This window comes from Littorina saxatilis, linkage group LG7 (assembly GCF_037325665.1).
Source record: "Littorina saxatilis isolate snail1 linkage group LG7, US_GU_Lsax_2.0, whole genome shotgun sequence".
Taxonomy (NCBI): Eukaryota; Metazoa; Mollusca; class Gastropoda; order Littorinimorpha; family Littorinidae; genus Littorina; species Littorina saxatilis.
Genome location: NC_090251.1, coordinates 20,179,019 through 20,206,247, shown reverse-complemented (window position 1 = coordinate 20,206,247; position 27,229 = coordinate 20,179,019). Strand labels below are relative to the sequence as shown.

Below are 27,229 nucleotides of genomic sequence, written 5' to 3'. Positions count from 1 at the left end.
CACAACCACCTGACCCTGAGCACACTCTTTCTTGCGCCTTGCGGCAGACTATGCGGTCAGCGCCACCATTAAAAATACCACCCGCAAATTGTTTAACACTGAAAATGTGAAAAAGAAGATTCGATCTAGCACATGAGACAAGTGCGGGTTTCTTTTCTCGTGTTTAAATTCACCCGACGCGTGTGTCTAGAAGAGAGGAGCAAGTGCCGAGAGACAAAGGGTTAACGTATTATGTCCTTTTGACAATCTAGCAGTTCTGATGGTAATAGTTGCTAAAGTGAACCAATTTGTATCACTACAAGTGATCGTGATGAATTCTTATCTTGGGCAATACAATATGTCTGCATTGTGTATTTAAGTACACCTGTGCTCGTCATTATCTAACATCATACTGTCCGCTGCGTTTATCACATTTGCACGTGTCGTATATATATATATATATATATATATATATATATATATATATATATATATATATATATATATATATATACAATGACATAAGGTGACGTTTTCATGTCAGTATGTCCCAAATGACATCACCAGTACATTTTTCATTCTATCTAATCTGTTTTCGTTCTATTTTTTCTAATAACATGCGTTAACAATTGATTGCCAACTGGAATGGAAGAGCACAAAAAGTGTAACTTGATATGTAGTTTCTCTAGAGGGAAAAACATCTTCCACTTTCATGTCAGTGTGTCCCATGCAACATACATTTGCCAAACAGCTATGTGTAAGTAGATTATTTGTTAGTGGTATAGAAAATACTGATCAACAATCAAAGTCAGTTTTAACATTCATTTTCTACCTATTTCTTATTTGTTTATTCTTTTGGCAATGGTGAAATGTCAGCAATCGTGTGTCATTCGGGACAGTAGACATGACACCTGACCTTTTGTCACTGTCTCATATATATATATATATATTATTATATATGTGTAAACGCTTGCTTACCTTCAACGTGGTTGTTGGACCTAGTGTCGACGTCACGACGGTAGACGTTCCACTCAGCTGGCTGAGCGACGTTGCCTGGTATGATATAGTTTCTCCTGAAGTACGCCAGGAAGACCTGAAGGCCCGCGACTTGACGGGCGAGATTTGCAGTGAGAGGGTCAGTGAAGAGGGTTTGGAAGTTCTGACGCACTAGGGCGACCGGCAAGAAAGCGAGTGCAAGCACCTTCTTGATCAAGTCCTGGACATCTTGCCAGTGCCGTCCAAGGCGTCGAAGAAAGCCGGGGCCCGCTAAACGCTCCTGCCTGGAAGTAACAGCTCCTGACTTCAGCCTGCTGGAACTCTGTGTGAACAGCGGCTCGAAGAGCTTGTTCGAAGTCCGTGATGAACAGGGTTGGGAGCCATGGCGCTCGAGTCAGCCGCTCAATCTTCCCCTTCAGTTGCTGCAGGATCGCCCTGTAGTTCCCCACTTGGTGATCCCCCATCAGCACAAACGCCATTGCAATAACCCGGTCCGTATGAAAAGCTTGAAGAGTTAAAAACTGATGGTAGGGTCTCGGGCATGACTTGAAAGTCCCATCAATGTAGACGGTTGTGCATCCTCCGAGTTCTCTTAATGCCTGGTCTGTCGCGAACATTACGTATTGCCAGAAGTTGTCCTGTTCAAGCAGGAACCGGCTTTCTCGTTGGGTGGTTGCCCACACGCCCTCGATCAGCACTTCTTCAAAGTTGGCTGGGATTGGCGGTATTTGCTGCATTCTGGTCCTGTTGAGCGTAGACCTCACCGAATGAAACGCTGGCACGTTTTCTACGCCTCTTGCATCAGCACCAACGACTTCGCGGTCGTAAACAGCTCGAATCGGCAGGGTTGGATCGCCTCTTATCTGGAGCCTCATTCTGTTCAGGGTTTCGGAGTAGTCAAGGAACTCGCCCTCCTCTCCGTGGATGTGAGGTGAAGCCTATTTGTGTGGAGAGAAAAAAAAAGTTCCATCAGTCATATTTAAATACTAAGAAATTCTAGTCGGAAATGAAGATACATGTACACAACTTCATACACATTTGATCACACCACTGTGTGCAACTGGGCTAAGTAAATACATTATACGGAAAACGCTTAAACAAATGTCCTAATGTCCCGGCATTTCACTTATCTAGGGATCCCTATGGTATTTGAGTTACTTCCCATGCAGTTCGATCAGTTTATGGGAAAAGTTACTTCCATTGTTTTGATGTATTAGTGGGAGACAACAACCAGATTATTAGAACTTCTCGTGTCTTTAGCATACATTTGGTTTTATAACAATAGAGTTCATGTACTAATGATATATAAATGTGTTGTACAGCGCAATGAAAACTATTGAACGTTCTGGTTTTTGTCAATGTTTAGGTTTTACCTAATGCAAACCACACACACATAAACATACCACCACCAACACCAACAGCAAGATGTAACATTTCTTACTCACCCCAAGGACAAGAACAGCCTGGTTGTGGTCGCCTTGCCGATCAAATACGTTGGTTTGAAGACCAGCGCGACAGTGCGGACGCCATTTCCAGTATATCTTGTCTCTGGCAGTCCTATTGTGATGATATCGAAAACCTTCATTTGGAAGGACTCTCCCGCCGCGCTCGCCACCTACAACTCTAGCCATGTTGCGGCCCTATGCTCCACAGGGAGTCTACAGGAATAAGTCAAGTAAGTCAAGTCATCTTTTCACAAGGCCGCCAAAAAGAAAGGCCGCCGAACAGAGAAGTACCGACAAAGGAGGAACACCGACAGGGCAATACACAATTTCATTAAATATGAAAATGTAGCGGTGTATCGGAGACTTTCAACTTGTTTTACATTTAAAGGAGCATAGACACTTTTTAACCCAGGCAAACACCTTATTTATTTTATAACTGATTAGCGACAATCGGGTCTCGATGTTCATCTTGTTGTGTCGTTATAGCGGGGTTTTTTTTCAAGGCCAAACATCCACGACAGCGCACAGGGACGTTACCTTAACATTAGATTTTAGTGTAACGAACACAAGTATGTGTTTTTCGCGCTGTATAGCAAGATGTACGGGGTACATTGTAAACAAGCAAAACAAGAAAAAGAAAATATAGCTGTCCTTTACCCCCTCCCTCTCCCCCCCCCCCCCTTCCCGCCCGCAAACCACCTCTACCTTCCTTTCTCTCCCCAAACCCAGGTGTGCATGCGGCGGGCCCTCTGTTCACTTCACGCATCTCTCTCACAGGTCGACTCTCATGCTTAAAAACATCTGCAACACCGGTCACTTTAAACCAAAGTTCAAAGAGAATCATCTTTCTACAATGTCCACGTATCATTCTTCTGAAGTTCGATAATTGTTAACAAACGATTTTCGGATACACTTATGAACAAAGTATCAATTGTCAACTGTCTTTCCCGGCCGTACACTCCAATCCCTCCTCCATCTTCCCGTGAAGGGGGGAGAGCGAGAGAGAGAGCAAGAGAAAGAGAGACAATGACAATGACAATGACAATGACAATTCTTTAGAGGGAGAGAGAGAGAGAGGGAGAGAGAGAGGGGGAGAGAGAGATAGAGAGAGAGAGAGAGAGAGAGGGGGGGGGGGAGCGAGAGAAACATGGAAAGAGCGATTGAGAGGTGCTGAGAGAGAGAAAGAGAGGGAGAGAGAGAGACAAGGAAAGAGCGAGGTACAAAGAGAGAGAGAAAGAGAGAGCGATTGAGAGGTGCTGAGAGAGAGAGAGGGGGGAGGTGGAGACGGAGGGAGAAAGGGAGGGGGGAGCGTGAGAGACAAGGAGAGAGCGATTGAGAGGTACAAAGAAAGAGAGCAATTGAGAGAGACTGAGAGAGAAAGAGAGAGAGAGAGTGAGTGAGAGAGTGAGAGAGAGAAAGAGAGAGAGAGTGAGAGAGAGCAAGAGAGATAAGGAGAGAGCGATTGAGAGGTTCAAAGTGAGAAAGTGATTGAGAGGTGCTAAGAGAGACAGACAGACAGACAGACAGACAGACAGACAGACAGACAGACAAAACAGTAGACCGACACACACACACACACACACACACGCACACTCAAAGGGAAGTGTCTGTCGTTTGAACATGTAGTATAGTGCTATCGACACGTAGCGCAATCGACACGTAGCGCTACAGTACATTGGTTTTTCAAAAATAGTAATATCGACACGTAGTTCTATTGAGACGTAGTGATAATGGCACGTGTGAATTGTGGCAATAGCACTACGTGCCGATAGCACTACTCCTTTCAGCAATTTGTGTCGATAGCACTACAGAAAATAGCGCAAACGATACGTAGCACAAATGACACGTAGCGCTAGCGAGACGCACCGGCGGTCGCGCATGGCTTGACTCCGCTGTAGTCAAGCAATCATCCAAAAATATGTCAATCGTGCTTACATGGCTGGCAAATGTATAACAGTGATTATGTTCAAATGAAACTTTGATAGCACTTTTGACAATAATTTGTCAGTATGCACGCGAAGTCATGATTTGTTTGAGTTTTTCTTTTACTGTTAATTCACAAACCTGTTGCGGGTTTTAGAACTATTTCCAGAAGATTGCAGAACATCTGAACAAATATTGTGATCTGACATTTTATCCAAAGAACTTCTCGGCTGTAGGCATACGATTCTGAAAGTTTAAAAGCAATCCACCGAGTCTCTGCTGAAACAAAGCGCTTTTTGTCGTGGTACCCCTTAAAATTGACACAAAAACCTCCCGTTTTTGACCTGTCATGCGATCAAAATCTGCATCAGTCGGGATGGAGTAACACAAGAAATACGCAAGATAGCAATTTAAAATAACCTCGTTTGGATAGATAATTGACTGCACTTCTTCCCGTGTGTCAATGTTGCTGAGTTGTGCCTATTTTGAATGTTCGACGATGTTTTAATTGGTACCATACGTTTGTGTTGGGTCGATTATTTTATTTTGAGTGGCGGTCATGTGAGCAATCTTAGATCTGAAAAGTGTGACAGCCAATTTAAGCGCCCTCAACGACACAGTAAGCTTGAATGATATGACAGGGGCATGATTTATTTTAAAGTATTGGTCGAAATGTCGCAATATTTTGTTTTGCAGAATTTAGAAGCCTGTGATCAGAGTCAGATGATACTTGCCATTACCGGTAGTTGCAACAACCATTTTTCTGTCTACTTGCAAAGTCACTAATTTCTTCATGTAGGTCCACAAAAATGTCTGAATTTCTACAAATCTTACAATGAGCTATACGATTACCCCCCCCCCCCCCCCCCAAACTCTTCCTCCCCTGTCTTGCTCTAAAACACACACACACACACACACACACACACGTATACACACACACACACACACACACACACACACACACACACACTGACGAGCGCACACGCACGAGTGGCATGTAATATCTTGCAATATTGTTTACATGACGAAACTGAAACCAGCCATTGGTCAAACAGGCACCCCGATATCAACTGATGTAATCCAGATACGGTAGAGTACTTTTTAATAACCACAAAACCGGCTTGCTCGTGCACGTGTATGTGCATGTAACTATGTATGTATGTTTGAGTGTGCACTTGCATGCGTAGTTACGTACATGTGTATCAAGTTAAAAGAGTGGAGTTCGGAGTGGGAGGGGCAGTTTTGTGGCATCCGTCCTACTATGGGGTGGGGTGGGGGTTTGTCCTGGAAGCACCGTACTTTGGATGCATCTGTTAAAGGATCAGTTGTCACAACGCTTGTGGGGCCGCTTTATACCGTTTTGGTTTATATCAGTGTCTCTAAAGTGCAAGTACTTTACAGTTTTGCTTGTTTATAAAGCGGACACAGACGTTTTCCTAACCCGCGACCATGGTGATAGTACTACACAAGAGATGTAGCTTTTCTTGTGGTCATAATAGGCAATACTCGGCGAACAACTGCTTACACCGTTGCCGAGGCGCACATTGTCATTGGGTTGTCACAAATCGCACGGTGAAACGTCCGCTCTCCCGGGTATATAATAGCCTACTGTTACATGAATCCCATCCTAGCATATAACCACTTTATGTCCCAAATAGATACTAATTCTGGGGACAAAAATATAAATATAGTAGTAGCATGAATCCCGGCATCGCATGGCTGCTTTCAACGTCCTCTTTACTCTGATACTGACGCGTCGCTGGTCAGCAATACCTTCCCAACCTTAGGCACTGCGACAGTTACCTGGATTTGAATGAATACTACTCTTTGGTGATACCTTCAAGACAAATACGCGTGTATAAATACAGTTACATCATGTAATGCATGTACCACACGATGTACTGCTGTAGTCTTAGAAATATAGAAGCGCATTGGACGGTAATAACTGGCAGTACACGTATTCAACTTTCTAAGCAAAGCAGACGCAAACATGTAGGCGGTTGATCAGCACAATCGATCCCGCGACAGGCGGACAACAGATTGCAAGTTACGCGACAATACATTGGTTGAACTGAGAGAAAGTGACAGGTGCCGGCTACATTACGTGGAGTACAGCGTGATTCCACTGGAACTGGCCACTCATTGCGAGTAACAACACTTTTGTGGTTCAAGAACTACAACGGGGACAAGGTCAAGGTTTACTGTCGCAGCACGTTACTGTTATTACCAACAATTATGCTCAGGTATCATTTAGTACCCGTACCTACAGAAGTAAGTTAATAAACATGTCCACGGTGTACAGACACTGTTAGTGAGAGCACACCTACCTACCTGAGTCAAGCAGGAAGAAAAGGCAGGTAGCTAGCTATGACGAGGCAAGACCTGGCAGGTGTTTCTGGCCACTGACAACGCCACTGGGTACACGGACTATAAAGACCTGTTTACAGGTTGACAGCACAGGCCGCTCTCAGCTTGTCGCCGTGTTCTCGTTTCTGCGACTATTTTTAACCCGCTGCGCGACACCCGCTTTGAACAGTACCCGAATATAAGGCGTGTAGTATCACTACAGATAAAACCGGACTGACACATCGCGGCAAAGTGTGCTGAATTGAAGAAGTACACACCGCGCATTCAACACAGGCGTTACTTCATGTTATGAGAGAGAGAGAGAGAGAGAGAGAGAGAGAGAGAGAGAGAGTCGAACGTTAAAAACCGATGACCACGGGTACTGTTTGTTTGCTGTAAACACTGGAGCGTTGTTCAGTCGGCCTCTTTACGAGAACAGATACAACGTTACTAAATAGTGAGCTGTGTCCCACCTACCTGTGCGTGTGACAGTGCCTGCAGTGGCATTCCTTATCTACAACAGTTCAGATAACGTGGCAGCCATCTGTTGCCGACACTTTCAAACCTTTGTTTAGATGCACAACGCACTCCCTCCACCCCCCGCCCTTGGTTAGCTCATTACTCAGTATGTTTTTTATTCCAATATACATACTGAAACTGACAGGCCAAGCTGCAAAACTGCTTTACAACAGTGAACACACACACATACACACGCACGCACAAACACACACACACACACACACACACACACACACACACACACACACCCGTCGCGATATAACCTTGAACGGTTGAAAACGACGTTAAACACCAAATAAAGAAAGAACACACACACACACACACACACACACACACACACACAAACACACACACACACACACACGCACGCACATACACACTGTGTGTACGCAAGAACTGTGTATGCACGAATTCACTTTTGGGTCATCTTCAAGCAACAGAACCAATAAGTTATGTTTCAGATAATCAAGCTCCTCCCTTTTATTATGTTGGAAAGAGAAAAGAGCATAATTATACCTGCTTGTTTGTAAATCATATACACTTTTCAGAAAGATGAATGACCATAGAAACATCAGTTAAAATGACCACAATTTGAACTTCTGCAAGCTTACTGCCACTTTAAAAGCCATAGGAATTCCTTCCCCTCCTGCGTCGCCCCCTCCCCCCCCACGCTTGCGATCCCAAACCATCCTTACCCATAAAATAATTTCGGATCCAACTTTACTCATTTCTCTCATTAATAATATCCAGTAGCCGCGTGAAATGCTTTAGCCTTTGTTTTGGCAAAAGTCCGTTCGTACAGTAGAGGAACCTTGTTTCTCCTCTCGCCTTTTATCAACATTGTTTTTCATTCAAAATAACTAAACGTATATAATTATATATGCCTGCTACCACAATGAAAGGTAACCTGGCCAAACACCTTATAATTCAGCTATTTGCCTTCTAAAACATGTTTTGCCTTTTAACCGACCACAGAATACTGGAACATAAAACAGATTTGAAAACATGACGACGACGGGAGAGGTGGCACTGTCGGTCCTGTCTCCAGTACCCCTGTTACCCAGGCGCTGCAGGTCGTCGCAACACCGAGTGTTGGAGAGAGGGCTGATTTCGTGGAAGCAGAGAACGAAAACACACACACACACACACACACACACACACACACATACACACACTGAAAACGGTATATTGAAAACAAGAGGGATAAACTCAATGAAAGACAAAGTATGGTTATTTGATATAATAGAGGAAGACGAAATAGTGACGAAATAACACAAAACAAGAAATTCCTCCGAGGTAGGAAAAACACCCCCGTCAAAGGGAAATAACCTTCTCAGTTGGTGGCAGTGACTGAGTGAGAATGGTTATTTCCCTTTGACCATTAAGATGTCCCTGTATAAGTCCTTGTATAATTTTAATCCACCAATAACTCCCTAACCGTGTGTTTGACTGGTCCCAATTTTTGTAAGGACCGTCTCAGGAATGTATAGAACCTGTTCACCAAGTTTGGTGACGATCGGTCCGTTCATTCTTGAGATCTAAGCTACTCACAAAAAGTTAAGGATCACTTGCACACAAATTCATAACTTTCGAAATAAGAAAGCCAATGCGTTGGTATTTGGCAAACGTTTAATTCAATGCTTTAGCAATAACGATACAACATTTCCTTCAATTTCGAGCAATCGTTTGGTCTGTACATTTTATCAAAGTGTGTACGTATCGAAATTTAATTTCACAAAGTCGTTAAAATCACAAGACATGGCATTCAGATGCTCCCAAAAGTTCAGTAATGCGTGAAACCACCCTCGCTGTTCTGGCACTCGACGCAGCGAGTCCTCATAGAGTTGACCAGGGTGGTGAAGATCCTCTGTGGAAGCGCCTGCCACTCAGCCTGCAGCATCTGGTAGAGGTGCTGAACATCCCTGGGAGGGGGGTGGTTGCTCCTCATTTTGATATCCAACTCATCCCACAGGTTCTCAATCGGGTTGACATCGGGACTGCATGCTGGCCACTCCATTCTGTTGACTCCAGACTGCTGCAGGAAGTCGTTGACCACCCTTGCCCTGTGGGGGCGAGCGTTGTCATCCTGGTAGACAGCCTGCGGTCCCATCTGCTGCAGTGTAGGCACAGCCAGCGGTCGAAGGATCTCATCCCGGTATCGGAGGCCAGTCAGGTTACCCTGTACATGAAACAAGGGTGTTCTGTGGTGAAGGCTGAAGGCCCCCCAGACCATTACAGAGCCTCCACCAAGGCCACCTTTTCTTGGACAGTGGCGTCAATGTAACGTTCCCCTTGGCGCCTCCAGACCCTCAGTTGGTCGTCGTTGTGGTTCAGGGTGAAGCGTGATTCATCACTGAACAGGACCTGGGACCATTGCTGACGTGTCCACCTCACGTGGCGTCTGCAGAAGGCGCGGCGTGCTGCCCTATGGGCTGGAGTTAAGCGTGGCCGTACAGCTGGGCGACGAGAACGGAGGTTAAACCCATGAAGGCGATTCTGTATGGTCTGCTGGCTGATGTTGGTGTTAGTAGCCACCCTCAGCTGCCTTCGGATAATGCTGGAAGAGGCTGTTCTTGTTTGCAAGGCTAGTCGTTCAATGAGACGATCTTCACGTGGAGTGGTCTTCTTTGGTCGCCCAGGTCTGCGTCTTTCCTGGACCCTCCCAGTGGCTGGGAATCGTTGAACCAGTCTGACAATGACCGAGATGGACACGTGAAGTCGCCTGGCCACTTCTCGCTTGGGGACACCATCTTGGAACCATGCAACAGCTCGTCCCCTCTCAAACTCGTTCAATTTTCGTCGGGGAGGCATTGTCAGATAATGCCTAATACTGGGGGTATGTCTTCTCAAAAAGCCAAGCAAGTGACAGCATCTCACACATAAACAGCAGTGCTTGCACGTGCATAATGGTTTTTCCGTGTGGCTTGTGCAATGTGTTCGGGCTGAACGGTCCAAAACAAGGTCCTTTTTCGCAAGTTTCCGCTTTTTCTTTTGCTACCAAACTCAGTAGTAGAGAATCCCGTGCAATTTTCCAACTAACACAACATCGCCCACTTACAGCTGAACAAGAATTCATAACAATTTGGTTTGACTGAGAAATAAATAACAGCAGCGAACTGATTTTATTGACCACCTGTTTTCTCATAGTGATCCTTAACTTTTTGTGAGTAGTGTATATGCGAACACAAACACACAAACACACAAACAAACACATCGAGCGAAACCTATACACACCCCTATACCGGGGGTGTAATAACAGGACTGCAAAAACGGATATCCCTCCTCCGTCCTCCGATCTCTACCCCTTATTGGAGCTAACCCCCTGCATCACGCTTTACAGCGTGTGAACGATTGTTCGTGCACATGGGCCCCGGGTGTATAGGAGAACTTCTGTATGGCCAAAAGATCTTACCCGCTAGCATAGTGTTGTAAATGCATAACGGGTAATGATTGCATGTGAGACGTGTACATTTAATTTTGAAAAGGTATTTCCTGTGCCTGTGGTTCACTGACCTTCGCTGAACCAGAGAGCCCCGTTTGCATTAAATTTTGGAGATTGCGAGCGCCGAATTGTAACATGAGGAGAACCAGGGTGGGAGGGGCTGAGAAAAATAACTTGTTTTTTTTTGGTTCAAGTTTATTAGATCGGTACTTTCTCCCTGTGAAAGTCCATGTAAGAAGTAAAATGAATATTTGTTCCCCTGTATATGTTTGGTTGTTTGATTCTAACTGGTGTTTGCTTCTGATTTCTTCGCTTGTGCTTTTCTGCCTAAGGTTGTAATATTTTGATGCGTTTCTGTTCCCGCTACAAGCAAGAGCTTGTTGTGCCAGTTATGTCAGACATTGTCCCGCTACAAGCAGGAGCTTGTTGTGCCAGTTATGTCAGACATTGTCCCGCTACAAGCAGGAGCTTGTTGTGCCATGTATGTCAGACATTGTCCCGCTACAAGCAGGAGCTTGTTGTGCCAGTTATGCCAGACATTGTCCCGCTACAAGCAGGAGCTTGTTGTGCCAGTTATGTCAGACATTGTCCCGCTACAAGCTGGTGCTTGTTGTGCCAGTTATGTCAGACATTGTCCCGCTACAAGCAGGAGCTTGTTGTGCCAGTTATTTCAGACATTGTCCCGCTACAAGCAGGAGCTTGTTTTTCCAGTTATGCCAGACATTGTCCCGCTATAAGCAGGAGCTTGTTGTGCCAGTTATGCCAGACATTGTCCCGCTACCAGCAGGAGCTTGTTGTGCCATGTACATGTTGTGCCAGACATTGTCCCGCTAAAAGCAGGAGCTTGTTGTGCCATGTACATGTTATGTCACACATTGTCTCGCTACCAGCAGGAGCTTGTTGTGCCATGTACATGTTATGCCAGACATTGTCCCGCTACAAGCAGGAGCTTGTTGTGCCATGTACATGTTATGTCAGACATTGTCTCGCTACCAGCAGGAGCTTGTTGTGCCATGTACATGTTGTGCCAGACATTGTCCCGCTACAAGCAGGAGCTTGTTGTGCCATGTACATGTTATGTCAGACATTGTCTCGCTACCAGCAGGAGCTTGTTGTGCCATGTACACGTTATGCCAGACATTGTCCCGCTACAAGCAGGAGCTTGTTGTGCCAGTTATGCCAGACATTGTCCCGCTACAAGCAGGAGCTTGTTGTGCCATGTACATGTTATGTCAGACATTGTCCCGCTACAAGCAGGAGCTTGTTGTGCCAGTTATGCCAGACATTGTCCCGCTACAAGCAGGAGCTTGTTGTGCCATGTACATGTTATGCCAGACATTGTCCCGCTACCAGCAGGAGCTTGTTGTGCCATGTACATGTTATGCCAGACATTGTCCCGCTACCAGCAGGAGCTTGTTGTGCCATGTACATGTTATGCCAGACATTGTCCCGCTACCAGCAGGAGCTTGTTGTGCCATGTACATGTTATGCCAGACATTGTCCCGCTACCAGCAGGAGCTTGTTGTGCCATGTACATGTTATGCCAGACATTGTCCCGCTACCAGCAGGAGCTTGTTGTGCCATGTACATGTTATGCCAGACATTGTCCCGCTACAAGCAGGAGCTTCTTGTGCCATGTACACGTTATGCCAGACATTGTCCCGCTACAAGCAGGAGCTTCTTGTGCCATGTACATGTTATGCCAGACATTGTCCCGCTACCAGCCGGAGCTTGTTGTGCCATGTACATGTTATGCCAGACATTGTCCCGCTACCAGCAGGAGCTTGTTGTGCCATGTACATGTTATGTCACACATTGTCCCGCTACAAGCAGGAGCTTGTTGTGCCAGTTATGCCAGACATTGTCCCGCTACAAGCAGGAGCTTGTTGTGCCAGTTATTTCAGACATTGTTCCGCTACCAGCAGGAGCTTGTTGTGCCATGTACATGGTATGCCAGACATTGTCCCGCTACAAGCAGGAGCTTGTTGTGCCAGTTATGCCAGACATTGTCCCGCTACCAGCAGGAGCTTGTTGTGCCATGTACATGTTATGCAAGACATTGTCCCGCTACAAGCAGGAGCTTGTTGTGCATGTACATGTTATGTGAGACATTGTCCCGCTACAAGTAGGAGCTTGTTGTGCCATGTACATGTTGTGCCAGACGCTTGTTGTGCCATGTACATGGTATGTCAGACATTGTCCCGCTACAAGCAGGAGCTTGTTGTGCCATGTACATGTTATGTCAGACATTGTCTCGCTACAAGCAGGAGCTTGTTGTGCCACGTACATGTTATGTTAGACATTGTCCCGCTACAAGCAGGAGCTTGTTGTGCCATGTATGTCAGACATTGTCCCGCTACAAGCAGGAGCTTGTTGTGCCATGTACGGTACATGTTATGTCAGACATTGTTTGCTTTCTTTTTGTTTTTCATGAAAGTACATGTGTGAAGTACAAGGATATTTTTTTTGTTTTTTTTCTGTACCTGTATGTTTGTTCGTTTGTCTATGTTTGTTGGTATTGGTTGGTTGTGTATGTTCTACCAGTAAAATATCTACAATCGTGCTGTTTTTGCCTGTATGTTTATTTATTTATTTATTTTTTTTTGAACCTTTACAGTATTGAGCTTGCCATTTTTGCGGGTCGCCTGGTCGTGCCACATTGTACATGGAGTGCGTGTGCAGTCTTAAACACGCGTCATGAGAATGAAAAGTGAGGATGTTGTGATTGAGCCCAGTATAAATGTTAAGCGTGCGAAAGAAGAGCAAATGGAATGTGTCTGTCATGTTATGAGTGTGTGGGCCCATGTAGTGTGTTGCGAAATTCAGAGGGTGTCTCCGTATGTTTCCTGTTCGAGAGAGAGAGGGGATTGCCATGAGATTGAATACGGTTATTATGAAAGCTTGTTGTTATTCATTGATGTGGTATTCGTGTATTATAATCACTCGTTGATAATGTGGCCTAATACTTTTCATGAAATGTACAATCATTGATTTTTGTTTTGTCTTTGTTTTTGTTGTTGTTGTTGAACAAGATAAGGATATTCTATAATTATGTTGATCGTTATAATTTTTCTTTAAAATCCAGATTATTAAATATGGAGAGAACAGGATTTTGTTGCTATGAGCAGTTCTATAAAATAATTAAATAGAAAGACAAGAAAGGAAACAAGGATTATGTTTATATAATTTAGAAATGTGTTGAATTTTGGGCTATGTAATTGTACGTTTTATTGTGCCTTCCTGTTTTGTTTTTGTTTTTTTCTTTTATGTTTGAAGATGCATATAGCATAGTCTTGTATGTCTGATGGTATTTGATGTTGATGTCTGATGTTGTTGTCATGTCATGTCACCAAAAAGAAATAAAACCATGAAAAATCTAAAAAAAAATTTAAAAAAATTTTTAAAAATTTAAAACACCACCTTAAACACCCAAGGAAAACCGATTAATTTATTCATTCGTTTGGTCACGACTTGAAAAACACCCAATTTCGCCTTCGCAGACGTTGTTTCAACACGCTGCGCGGAAAAGTGACGTCACTCTAGTCTCGGTTGTGTATTCAGTACGCGTCTGTCTTCTGCGCAAACAGTTTACCGTGGCTTCTTTGCAAAGACTTATGAGCGTCTGAGATGGTACCCGACAAAAAAACTTGTAAATCCTCGCCTGTCAAAGATTTATATATTTTTTCTTCAAAAGCTATTTACAAAATGAACAATCTCTACGTCCATAACACACACTTTAACTAAAATGAACTGTACTTTAACAGCAAAGAGCAATTAGTATCTTTCGTTTTCGCGGTGTTACCCATAGCGCATTATATTTTCACAAAAGCCGATGTTACTAAACAAAATGGAATGGGTAATTCTGGGGAAATTTTCCGCTGGAAGTACTCAATAATTATGCAACTTTTTGATTATTTCGATTCACTAGATTATCCAAACGTTTGGAATGAATAAGATGAATAAAATACAAGATTTACGAGTTCAGAAAATGTATTAATTTTTTTTTAAATTGCCGTCGAAAAGGATCGAACACGCGACCACCAATGTTAGGAAAAGCGATCGGGTGCTTTACCAACTGAGCTAGTCTGTCGCACGGTTGGCGAGGAAGATTTTAACTTCAAATATTACACTTGAGTTCTCGAGCCAGGGGCTCCGCTTGATTGGGATTCAAAGCGGGCGACCAGGCGATCGCCCGCCACGTGACGCGGGCGATTTGATCTAAAGTACCAATCAAGCGCAATCGGGCCATAAACATGGCTGCCAATTTGTTGCTGTTGGACGAGTTGTTCTTTAGTGATGATAGTGATGCGGAGTACGCCTACAATATGGAGTGTGAATGCTTGGAAGTCACACATATATATTGGAAGTCACACATAATTATGTTTGATCTCCGGTTGAAATGGTTTGCAAGATATTGACCAATTGAAGGGACTGGCTGACTGGTCAAAAGCCTCGAATCTTGTGATCTTGTCATTTGACAAGTCATCTGCATGGAATCGTCATCGATTCACATTCAACTTCACTTGAAATTACTTCAATGAATCCTATCTAAGCCCCAAAACACACTTTAAACAATCACGAGTACTTAGATTCAACCCAATAATTAAGCACAGAAGCGTGAACACGGCCTGAAGGTACAACTTTCTCTTCAGAAGTAAAAGATTCACTTACTTTCCACCCGTGGCGGCCATTTTGGTCTCGCATCAGCCGATGTGTTTTGGTCGGGCGAGGCGGGCTAGCCCGGGCTAGCCCGCCGGCTTAAGCCGGTTGATGACCCGATTGTACTTGATTGAAAATACTTCACCCGGGCGCACCCGGGCGATCGCCCGGATTCCAATCAAGCGGAGCCAGGGTTTTCGAGTCTCCGTTCGTATTTGTGTACTGCTCTCGTTCACTTCGTATAAGTTTGGAAAGCAATATCAAGTAGCGTTAATTTCAAGCGTGACCGACATTATGTTGTTGTCTGGCTCCGAAATACATTGACCCAATCGCCGAAAGGCGCTGACGTCATTGCATGAAAGGATTTCCCTACCCAGAATCCTAAATTCTCGATGACATACATAGGATTTTTTTCGGGAGGACGACGATCTATGGACGGTTAATTATATAAAGGGAAGCAAGCGGTTAAAAACGGGCGTCGACAGAGCCAATGAACAGTGATATCAACCTGTAGTATTCATTCATTTGTGATTCTGCGAAATAACGACCAGTTCGGTCTTAGTTAGGTTCTAAACTTTTTTTTAAATGATTCCATTTAGGCCTTTCCGTCTATTAAATAAAGCCAAACTGTGCTACGTTCGCCCGCTGAAGATATCATTCTGTAATATGACAATTGGATGACATGCTGAACATGTTTCGTTTTAGCAGTTCTGATTTTTTGTCAATTTTAACGCGGGAACCTTGATCTTGCGAATTTGATTTTGGGGGGTGTCTGTGTAGTAGGTTCCACTGTATCGACACTACGTCATGTAAACACAATCTGTTTTCTGAATAAGTTAGGGGAATAAACGGCCTTTCCAGTCATATAATTGGTTTTACGATAAACGGCCTCATCAAAAAGATCTGCCCTCAAACGCATCTGTACAGTTTTTTTATGACGAGTAGTGTAGAAAGGTTGGGTGACATTTTAAAGGCATTTATCTTTCAAATGATACCAAATTTGCTCATGGTAGACTTTACATCTCCCTTACCTGTCACTTCGACGTCACGTGTGACGTCATCGTTGCAGGTTCAAACAATATTCCGCAAGCTCAACCTTCATTCAGTAACTGCATGACATAAATTGTACTTCTTTATTTTATGTGAATCATGTTAACCAGAGAGTTTTGTATAACACACTAAATTCAGTTTTTCTTTCAATGAAACGTAAAACCGCCAAAAACGGTATGCACCCGATTTGTTCAGTGAATGTTCAATATACATTGTCAATCACAGATACATTCTATCTTCTGAATTTATATTGACGGGCATTTTGGAGGTTCAAACCAGCACTGCCTAAAATGTAAGGATACGCCATTAAAGGCTTTATTTGTCTAAATGAGATTCATCACAAAGTTATCGTTTCGCGCAAACATTTCTTAACAGGTATTTTTATAACTTTTGCACCTACGCTTTGAGCAGGCATTTTTCTATGTATCAACGTACATGGTAGGTCCATTACACTCCACCCTTACCAGTCATAGTGCCTATCAAAAGGCTTTCATGACATAACTTTGACTTACACAATTAGGGGTTTTTGAAATTAACAATACAATCTTGTAAATCATCTTGTAGAGAAATCTTGTAAACAGGGAGAGCGCGCTACCCACTCGGCCAAATCCCCCCCCCCCCCCACTCTCTCTCTCTCTCACACACAGTCTCTCTGTCTCTCTGTCTCTCTGTCTCTGTCTCTGTCTCTCTCTCTCTCTCTCTCTCTCTCTCTCTCTCTTGTTCTCTCATCGTTGCAGAACAGTGTAGATGATCTCATTCATTGGACGGAGTATAACCACATGAGTCTTCACCCTAAAAAGACCAAATACATGTTAATAACAACAAGACAAAAAAGACAAAACATACGAAACAATCCTCATTCCATACTAATTGGTAACGACGCAATAGAGGAGGTAGGAGATCATAAAGTTTTGGGAGTAAATATCGATAATAATGTTCGGTCGGTATGTGAAACAATGTCGAGAAAAATATATCAGTTAAATAGAATTAAACACTTTCCAGATCAGCACTCAAGGTTATTATACTTTAACGCATATATACAAACCATCACAGATTATTATTCAACCATCTGGGACTCTGCCAGTGCTAAGCGCTGAAACTAATTTTACTGAAACAATCCAGTCTTGTATTTGATGATTATAAGAAACTTAAGATTCTCCCATTAAAAGAAAGATTTAAATTAAATGAAGGCGTGCTCCTTCACAAAATACTTTCCGGCCGTGCACCACGAACTTTCGTTGCAAACTTTGAAGTCAAACCAAACCGAAAGTTTAACGTCCCAATTCCAAGGATAGATCTCTTCAAATCAAGCTTAGCCTATTCTGGTAGCGTCCTGTGGAATTCTCTCCCGGAATTTGTGAGAGTCCCAATGAGTCTCAATACTTTCAAAAAACACCTTTCACTGTATTTAATGTTAAATTACGAAAAATCACAGTGATGGAAGACTTCGTTTAGTTATATTTTCATTTGTCCAAAGCATCAGTGTTCATTATATCCACACAAAAACACTCAAAGCTTTAATAACACATTTACTCTTGCATGTGTATTCAGCATTGTTTTCACTACGTTACATATACGACGCTTTATATTTGTGTATAATATGTAATGTGTAAATATTCATATGTTGTTATTTTTCTCTACCTTTTTTTCTACGTTAATATCCGTGTAAATATGTGATTAGATTAGTCCCCTCTCTGGGCGAGGGCTGGTTAAAAAAAAGCTCGTTGTATTGCTTATGCCACAACACTCGAAAAATAAAATTTGATTTGATTTGATTTGATTTGCTCTCTCTCTCTCTCTCTCTCTCTCTCTCTCTCTCTCTCTCTCTCTCTCTCTCTCTCTCTCTCTCTCTCTCTCTCTCTCTCTCTCTCTCTCTCCGTGTGAACGTCAAAGCCAAAGTCATAGTCAAACTACACACTTTCATTTTCATATGAATTTTTTAGCCTGTGATTCCTTTGTGGTTGACTGGGCTCTAAACAACAAATGTTAAGAATAATAAAAGGCATATATTACTTTGTGGAATGCTATTTTTTTTTGTTTTAAATTTTTACAAATCGCGGTTTTAGGTTCGACGTAATTTGTAAAATGTTTTTACATTTTTACAAATCACGGGTTAACACATACAGCTGTAAGTAGTTGTGCCATACAGCTATGAGTAGTTGTTCCATACAGCTATGAGTAGTTGTGCCATAAATCAATGAGTAGTTGTGCCATACAGCTATGAGTAGTTGTGCCATACAGCTATGAGTAGTTGTGCCATACAGCTATGAGTAGTTGTGCCATAAAGCAATGAGTAGTTGTGCCATAAAGCAATGAGTAGTTGTGCCATACAGCTATGAGTAGTTGTGCCATAAAGCAATGAGTAGTTGTGCCATACAGCTATGAGTAGTTGTGCCATACAGCTATGAGTAGTTGTGCCATAAAGCAATGAGTAGTTGTGCCATATAGCTATGAGTAGTTGTGCCATACAGCTATGAGTAGTTGTGCCATACAGCAGCTTGGCGGATAAGCAGTGCGTACTGTGGTGATTGACAAAAGGGAAGGAACAATGAAAGCCCGGAGCGGTGAAACAGTACAGTCGACACAGTGAAACCATATAAAATACAACATGGCCAATAATCACTGTGATTTTGAGGTGCCTGGTGCAGAGCGAAGTAAAGAAGCAATGACCCAACACGGTCGACATAGCCAATTCCGCAATAGTACTTCGCGAGGATGCACCCTTATGAAACACAGCGAAGAGAATAACAACTGCGTAAAGATTGAACGACCTGACACTTTAACACTTACGACAGTTCTAAAATACAACATTGTGAGGGCTGAGACGCAAAGAAGAGAACAAACGGTGTGGTTTTGTTATGCCCGATAGAGAATAAAAAGAAAAGATAGTAGCTGTGACACATTTGCAGTGTCTACTGTGCAAAACAATCTGAAAAACAAGATAGTGAAGAAAAAATGTGGTACGGTGCTGACTGATAGAGAGCAAAGTGAAGAAAGCGATGACCTGTACAATGAAGCAGTGACACATTGGGCACAGCAGAGGGCCCTGGGAAAGTCACAAAGCGTCTCCTTTCTACACGCCCTCATCAACCGCTTCATGTTGCTATGGGCACCTGTCATAGCATACTGGGCCAGATCTGCAATGGTTCACGTCCACAAGCGCCTCCACAACACACACCAGTGCCGCTGTACCTCTGGGCAGTTTGTGTCTGGACACATGCGAAGATCGCAACACGGAGTGGCGAAGAAAGCATGCGTATGTTCCAGCAAGCAAAGTGCAGATTGCGGGAAATGAACAAGGTGACAAATGGCTGCCTGGCGACGACGGAGCCCTGTCTGAGGCAGTGGCAGCAGCTGAATTTTGCGCTGTGCCAGCCAGCCAACGAAAAATCAATACAGTCTACCGAGCTGGGCTGTGGTGGGAGCAAAACCGGCAAGCACGAACTCGATGACGATTTCGCAGACAGGAATTAGTTATTGCCTAATGGCATATTGTTACCACCTTTTTGTGAGTGACACCTTTAGGTTACTTCAGTTTAGTCTGTTATTCAGTTACACTTCGTACCGACAACCTGCAGGCACGGTGTCGACACAGAACATCACGGACGTTTCAGCGATGAATGTTGAATGACGGGGATGACGGGGTGGAATCAGAAAATCTAAGCTCTGTTTTTCCGAAAAAACACCGCAACAACGCAGGGGTGAGAGAAACAAAATATCATCTTCCCAGGGGCAACATTGTCTTGGGTAGCCGCTCAGCGACAAGAAAAACACACCACGATGCGTCCCCTCGCGTTACTCACATCACCTTATGCTAGGTTGACACTATGTTCCCGGCAGCCACGGCAGCCCCATTTGCCCGAAACGTATAGTAGTGCGCCGTGGGATTTTGGCAATGTTATCTCTGTATTCAAGTTTTGATATAGGTCCTGCCAAGTTTTCTTACGGTATCCGTGACTGGCCGTGGGGGGAGAGGGGCTGAGTCCCGGAGGCTTTAAGGCGCACTACGGTTCGGCCCGCGGTCTACCACGGATGCCAGTACGTTCCCTCCCGGCCCGTCACGTTCTGATGGGGTCCCTCACGGTTCTCACGTTCTGATCAAGGTCTGACACGTTTTTCACGTTCTGTCAACGCTTTCTACGGATGAAACGTGGACGCCGGGCAGCTTTGGAGCACTTTTGTGTCCACAGTATAAAAAGAAGGCCTCCCAAGCAATAGCAATCATTGTATCCTGTACTGTATCATTGTACCCCGGCTTAATTATTATATACTCCCTCCCAGATCGCGCGTGCCTTGTTAGACCGTGCGCCGTGTCAGACCGTAGTAGAACGCAACGCGCCGGGCCCGCAAACCGTCACACGCCGGGACGCGTCGTGATTGGACGCGACGAAACGGCTACCATACACCCTAGCTTGCTGTGAGAACCGTGACAAAACGTGGCAAAACGGGACAAAACGCACAGCAACCGTGAAGCAAATGTTAAAAAACGCGCACTAAACGCGGTAGAACGTGCACAAACTTCAAAGGTCCGTGAGATGCCGGGGAATACACATGCTTCCCGTCCCACTACGGACCCACAACGGACCGTCTCCAAGTTTTGTTAAGGCCTATTACAGGGTGACCCCCCAAAAATGCAACCAACAAAAATGGTAATTACTTCTACATCTGTTGACCGAATCACTTTATATTTGGGGGACATGCAGCCTATGCATAAACCTTTCACAAAGTGACATCAAACGGTCTGACTTTTGTGCAATTTCAACAACAGTTGTCAAAATCTGCGATCGACTCAACAGTACGAGGTTTGAAATTGAGCAGTAGCCAAACTAACCCGATTTAAGCCTTCCATGGCCCGTATGCATGAGGAGGAAGTCAGAAACACTGGAAGTAGAGGCCTCTTTCGGAAGTGGGAACTCCCAAAGTTTAACTTTCCAACTGTTCACCTATGCATGAACGCCGGAGTGGTGACTTCGAGAGTATTCGGTCAAGGTCGCGAAAATTGGGGGAATCCTAACTAGTGCGCATGCGTTTGTTGACGGTAAGCTTGCTACCAGAAGAAACAAATCTCATCGCGAGTTCAAAAAGGCGAACGTTGAGCGCGCTGTAGTACTAACAGCGCTATTGCTGTTGTTTTTGGAATGGTTAAACGAAAGGGTCGGTTCAAACCTGTGATGATTGTCTTGGAATCGAATGACTGCCTATGACAAATGACTTTGTTGGCCTGAATGTTAGGAGAAGAATAAATGATTATGTTGAACTTTTTTCTTTTTTTGTGTGACCTCAGTTTCATGCAGGCAGCATCAACCCTTTCTTTTTTTTTTTTTTTTTTTTTTTTTTTTTTTGCGGAGAGTATCCCTCTTCATTGACCTTTATTTTTCTTTTCTTTTTTTCTGCATTTTATATTTAATGTTTCTACTTTAAATGTACCTATATCGTTAACAAAACTATTTCTAAATGTATTTTTTAAACAAGTTTTCTATATAACAATTCCCTTTCAGAAATGCATACAATATCCAGAGGGGAACCATATCTATAAATACCAACACATATTTTGGCTATCACTATCAAATAATTCACATAACTTATTATTGCCTTAAAACATTGTAAATTTTCAAACACGCCCAAAAAACTTCCTTTACGGTAATTTTTACTAATCATATTATATTTACAAATCACTTTATCCTCAACGCATTTCCAAATGAACATAATTGTTGGGCAAAAAATAAATAAAAAATTCAGTATAATCAATTTCGTTCTCACAATAAGTACAACAATTACTGTATGTTGAACTTGTGTTTAATAATTTTATATCGGTAAAACTGTTGGACAAACATAGATTGGTTATAGGGAAAATTTGGGTTACTGGTAAAGTTTAAAAGGAAGAACATTATGCGGTAGACCGTAAATAACTAAGTTTAGTGACTTGTTCCGTATTTATTGTTGAAATGTCTGTCAAGAAGTTTAGAAAAGACAATACTGTTCATCGGTGCTTTAATTTGTTTTCCCTCGTTAATTTTTGATTACGATGGCGATGCATGGTTATGTACAGTTGAAAGTCAAGATTGGATTTTTTTAAAGCATAGGACAGTTTCTTTACGCATTTAAAAAAAAATGAACACAGAGGCAAAAACCGGTTGTTGCAGTCTGAATGCAATTGAGGTCTATAAAGAAAAAGATTCATGAGAAAAAAAAAAGAAAAAAAATTAGCTCCCAGCGGCACTTGATGCGTCGGATCGAAATTCCGAAGCCGTAACCACTGCACTATGCTACTCGTCTGAAAAAAGCATGATGAAAAGATGTGTTATCAGTTATTCAGTCGTGGTAGTTTGAAAGCTCACCACCTTCGCCGAATGACTCGAGCACGTTTTTTTCGGTCAGTAAATGATCGTACTGTCGGTTTTGAGCCCCTCTGTTTCAAGCTTTTCACCTAAATTAAACAAGAATGTCACAGTTCGTGTCTATGGTGCAAGGTAGCCGACCGTCTCATTGTAGCCAAGTTACGACAGTTGCTCGATTGACGCATTTCACGTCTTCGATATTGTGTCTGAGCTCATTTCCCAATGAGCTGCCTTTAAAACCGGAATGTCATGCAATTGTAGTATGCGTTGGAGGTTTCTTTTAGATGGGTAAGGACCTTTAAAGATGCGATATCGTCGTATAATGATGAAATTAACTTTGAAAGTGGGAACTTCGGAAGCAAAGTTGCCAGCTACTCCGTATGCACGAGCTAACTTGAACGCCGAAGTAGTGGCTTCGAGAGTCCTAAGGTCAAGGTCGAGGAAATTGGGGGAATCCCAATTAGTGCGCGTGCGTTTGTAAACGGTAGGCTTGGCGACCAGAAGAAACAAATCTCATCGCGAGTTCGTAAATGGGCGAACGTTGATCGCGCTGTAGCTTTTACTATAGTTGTTTTTGACTGGTTAAACGAAATGGTCTGTTCAAAGCTGTGATGATTGTCTTGAAATTGAATGACTGTCTGTAATAATGATTTTGTTGACCAGAATGTTGGGGAGTGTCACAAAGATGTGAGTAGCATATTTGTGAGGTGAAACCACGTCGTGTTTTTAACCTCCCTAAATGTTGTACAGGCGAGGGTAGCTGACCGGACTGGCGTTATTCACGTGTTTCGGGTGTTGCACGCAAAACTGGCTTAGCTTGATGTGAGTTGTGTTTGAGACATGTAGCTGGTCTGAGGTAAATAACGTCACAGCGTGTGAGATTTCCAACCGGGAAGGTTGTTCAGCGTGTGTCAGACTTGTTCTGGGAACAAGTACTCTTTCAAGAGACGGGTCTCTTAAGGTAAATGATTTACTATGTTGTATATTATTGACGTTGGAATACAAAGCTGGAGCGTAAAGGTTAGTGTGTATAAAGTGCACCCAATCTGAGTGTGAAGCGTTGAGAGAATTCTGGATGTAATTGTTTCACGGTTTTTCATGGGGAATTTCTTGAACATAATTGCCACGCATTTATGTTATGTTTAAGACGGTCATGCTTTGTATGGGGAGTGTTATTCATTGATTAAGTGTTAGTTTGGATATTGAATCTGTACGGAATGTGAACGTGGAATGAACGAGAATGTATGAGTGGTACATGAACGTTTGGAAGAAGAGATGGTTTTAGAGAATGTTGTATTAAGACTTGGTTAAATTCTTTAGGAGTTTCCATGAGGGATTTCCATGGCGTATAAGGGAGGGACCTTACACGAGAGAAGCGCTAGACGACGGTGGAAGCAAGGGACCACCTCGGCGCAGATGACTAGACGAGTGGAGTCTTCATCGGTACCGGTCGTATCTGACGACGGTTGTTTCCGCTACGGGCGAAAGGGTTTCTCGGGGAGAAACCTGGAAGGTGTGTGTTGGCATCTTCAGTGAGAGGTGTGTTGGCATCTTCAGTGAGAGGTGTGTTGGCATCTTCAGTGAAAGGTGTGGGTTGGCATCTTCAGTGAAAGGTGTGTGTCGGCATCTTCAGCGAAAGGTGTGTGTTAGCATCTCTGTGTGTTGGCATCTGAATTCATTATTCTACGAGGATTCAGCGAGACAAGTAAGTGAACTGGCGACATGCAGTGAGTCGTGATACGAACTCGTGAGTGTCTGTTGGTACCTTCTTGTGTGCGTTAATCTATATTTGAGAAAGTATTGTTATAATATGTATTTACATGCCTTGAGTGAAAGCTGGAAGATTGTGCGAACTGTGTGTTGAAAAGTTGTTCGTATTGATGTATTTAAAGTGAAGAAGTATGTTGTTTTGGTTGAGGAAATAATGAGCCTGCATCCTCCCAAGTTCTGTTTTGAAGTGTTTGGTGTGAAAGGGTAGAGACAGTGCAAAAGGGCAGAACACGCATAATAAATTCACATGCAAACCACTTCGTGACAGTGGTGACCCCGATTTAGCCCTAAATAGGTTTTTGTTTCTAAGGATAGATTTTTTGTGGTAGTTAAAAAGCAGTTGCTTCCCTTTCAGTAGAACGGAATTGAGAAATAGTGGTTGATAAAGAAGTGCTTACAGGGTAGCTAAATATACATACTTTGATACTTTGCGTGTTGTAGTGAGTTTGTTTATGTGTATGTTATTGGACACCCCCTCTTCAGCTCTAGGGGTCTACGTAGTTGTATAGTTCTTACGTAGAGAGGGCCTTAGTTTCTGTTTGCTTCCTGTTCTGTGTATTTATTATCTATCTTTCTATCTAAATTCTAGCTCCCTTTCCTATAAGTTTTTTAAAACTATTTTTCTTAGATTCTATCTTGGATTGATTGTTGTGTATGATTGTTGTCGTTGAGGTGCAGGCCTATTTTAAATAAAATAGTATAGGGTGTGCCATTTTTTTGTGTGTGTATAAATTCTGAAATTTTGTATTTTTTGGTTGGTCTCTGATTTTTTTTTTTTAGTTGTGTACTCTGGCTTGAAAAGGGTTTTGTTTATTATTGTTATTGTTGTTCCTATTTGTAGTTGGATTAGTAATAGGGTGATTATCTCCCCTATACTACTGTTTAATATTTAGTTGTTGGTTTGGGGAAAGTTTTTTTTTGTTCAATTTTTTTTTTGTAAAGATTTTTTGTTTGTTTTTTTTGGTTAGTAGTAATTTGTAAACATTTGTACTTAGACAAAATTTTGGGTAAATTTTTGTTGTTGTTGTTGTTGTGTGAACATTTAAATTTTGTTTTGGTTTTGCTCTGGCGATTGATTTTCCTTAAAGGATCTGACGCTGGTTAGTGGTGTGTGGAATTGAAATTTTCATTTAAAGTGTGTTATTTGGGTTTGAGAAACTTTGAAATTTCCAGTTAATTTATTTTTTATTTTTGTTGTTGTTGATGTTCTAAAGTTGTTAGTTTAAGTTTGACATTGATTGACAAGTGTTTGAAGCTGCTATTGATTGTTTAATCTGATATTTTCTAAATTATAATTTTTTTGTTGAACTCTATAAAGTTTATTGTTTATTTTTGAGACTGGTTGTGTAAATAGTTAAGTAGTAAACAATTTGAGGATTGTTTTTAAAAAGGCACAAGATTTCTGTTAGTTTAGTATTTTATGATACTCTTTTGTGTGTGTTTAGTATTGCGAGAAATTGGTGTATGATACAACTTTTGATACCTAAAGCAATTTCGTGAAACTTGTGTTACTTGATCCATTGTATTACTTTGAGATTACTTTGATATTTTGACATTGTAAAGATGGCTGAGCATAGTGATACTGGTGGTAGCACATATGATCATTATTTGGCGTTGGGAGAGAAGCATGGCTTAAAGGCAGAAGCTTTGTTTAAGTTTGCTCAGGATCATATGGATAGAGAAGAGAGAATTCAGGAAAGGGAAGCAAAGAAAGTAGCAGCTGAAGCTGAGGTTGAAGCAAAGAAGATAGAAGCTGAAGCTGAAGCAAAGAAAGTTGAGGCTGAGACAAAAAGATTAGAAACTGAGGCTGAGACAAAAAGATTAGAAGTTGAGGCCGAAGCAAAGAAAGTTGAGGCTGAGACAAAAAGATTAGAAACTGAGGCTGAGACAAAAAGATTAGAAATAGAGGCAAAGAGGGAATTTGAGGTAAAGAGGCTAGAAGCAGATACTGAAGCGAGGAAAATGGATTTGGAGTTTAAGAAAGTAGAAGCGCAGCAAAGTACAGGTGGAAATGCGGGTGGGAGATCAGGTCCCAGCATCAGGCCCCAGTACCCAAAACTCCCCATGTTCAAGGAAGATAAAGATGACATTGACAGTTTCTTGTTCAGATTTGAAACGCATGCAAAGGCGAACAAATGGAGTGATTCAGAGTGGGCTACATACTTATCAGCTTATCTGGAGGGTGGAGCGTTGTCTTTGTTTCATTCATTGTTTTCAACGGGTACTTTGTCGTATGAAGACTTGAAGAAAGAGTTGTTGAAGAAGTTTCAGTGGACTCGAGAGGGATTTCGTGAGAAATTTCGCAGTACGAAGCCAGAGGCTGATGAAAGTTTTGGCACATACGTAACAAGGATGACGCATTTGTTCAACCGTTGGTTGAGGTTGTCGGATATAGAATCCTCATATGAAGCATTGTTTGATTTTGTGTTGTGTGAGCAGATCCTTAACAGTGTATGCACTGATTTGGCAGTCTTTTTGAAAGAACGTGATTGTAAAAATTCAAAAGACATGATTGCTAGCGCAGAAATGTACAAATCAGCCCATCCGAATAAATGTTTGGCCAGAAAGAGTCAAGTAACTCCTTTGGGAACTGGAAACGTAGCGTTCAATCAGAATCGTGGATCGGGTCAGTCTTACAATCGAGGTCAAGGTGATAGTGGCAGAAGACAAGAGGGTATGAGCAGAAATACCAGGTTTCAAGGCAGAGGAGATGATCGTAGACCGGGTAGAAGAGGATGGCAGCAAGGAAGTACTAGAGATAC

The 27,229-nt window shown here is 42.7% G+C and overlaps 2 protein-coding genes across 3 annotated transcripts in view; both read right to left on the bottom strand.

The window, feature by feature from the left end:
• LOC138970148 (uncharacterized) overlaps window positions 1–1,712 on the bottom strand; it is a 4,921-nt gene extending 3,209 nt beyond the window's left edge. The window contains exons 1-2 of the mRNA XM_070342634.1: window positions 1,596–1,712; window positions 958–1,363 (exon numbers count right to left, since the gene is read on the bottom strand). Coding sequence (XP_070198735.1) covers window positions 958–1,363; window positions 1,596–1,712 — 523 coding nt within the window. The remainder of the gene's footprint in view (window positions 1–957; window positions 1,364–1,595) is intronic.
• Window positions 1–6,966, bottom strand: part of LOC138970871 (glycoprotein 3-alpha-L-fucosyltransferase A-like) — a 111,055-nt gene extending 104,089 nt beyond the window's left edge. For both annotated transcript variants that reach the window (XR_011457090.1, XM_070343438.1), the window contains exon 1: window positions 6,675–6,966. The gene's annotated coding sequence lies outside the window, so the exon portion shown is untranslated. The remainder of the gene's footprint in view (window positions 1–6,674) is intronic.
• Between the last annotated feature and the right edge of the window lie 20,263 nt (window positions 6,967–27,229).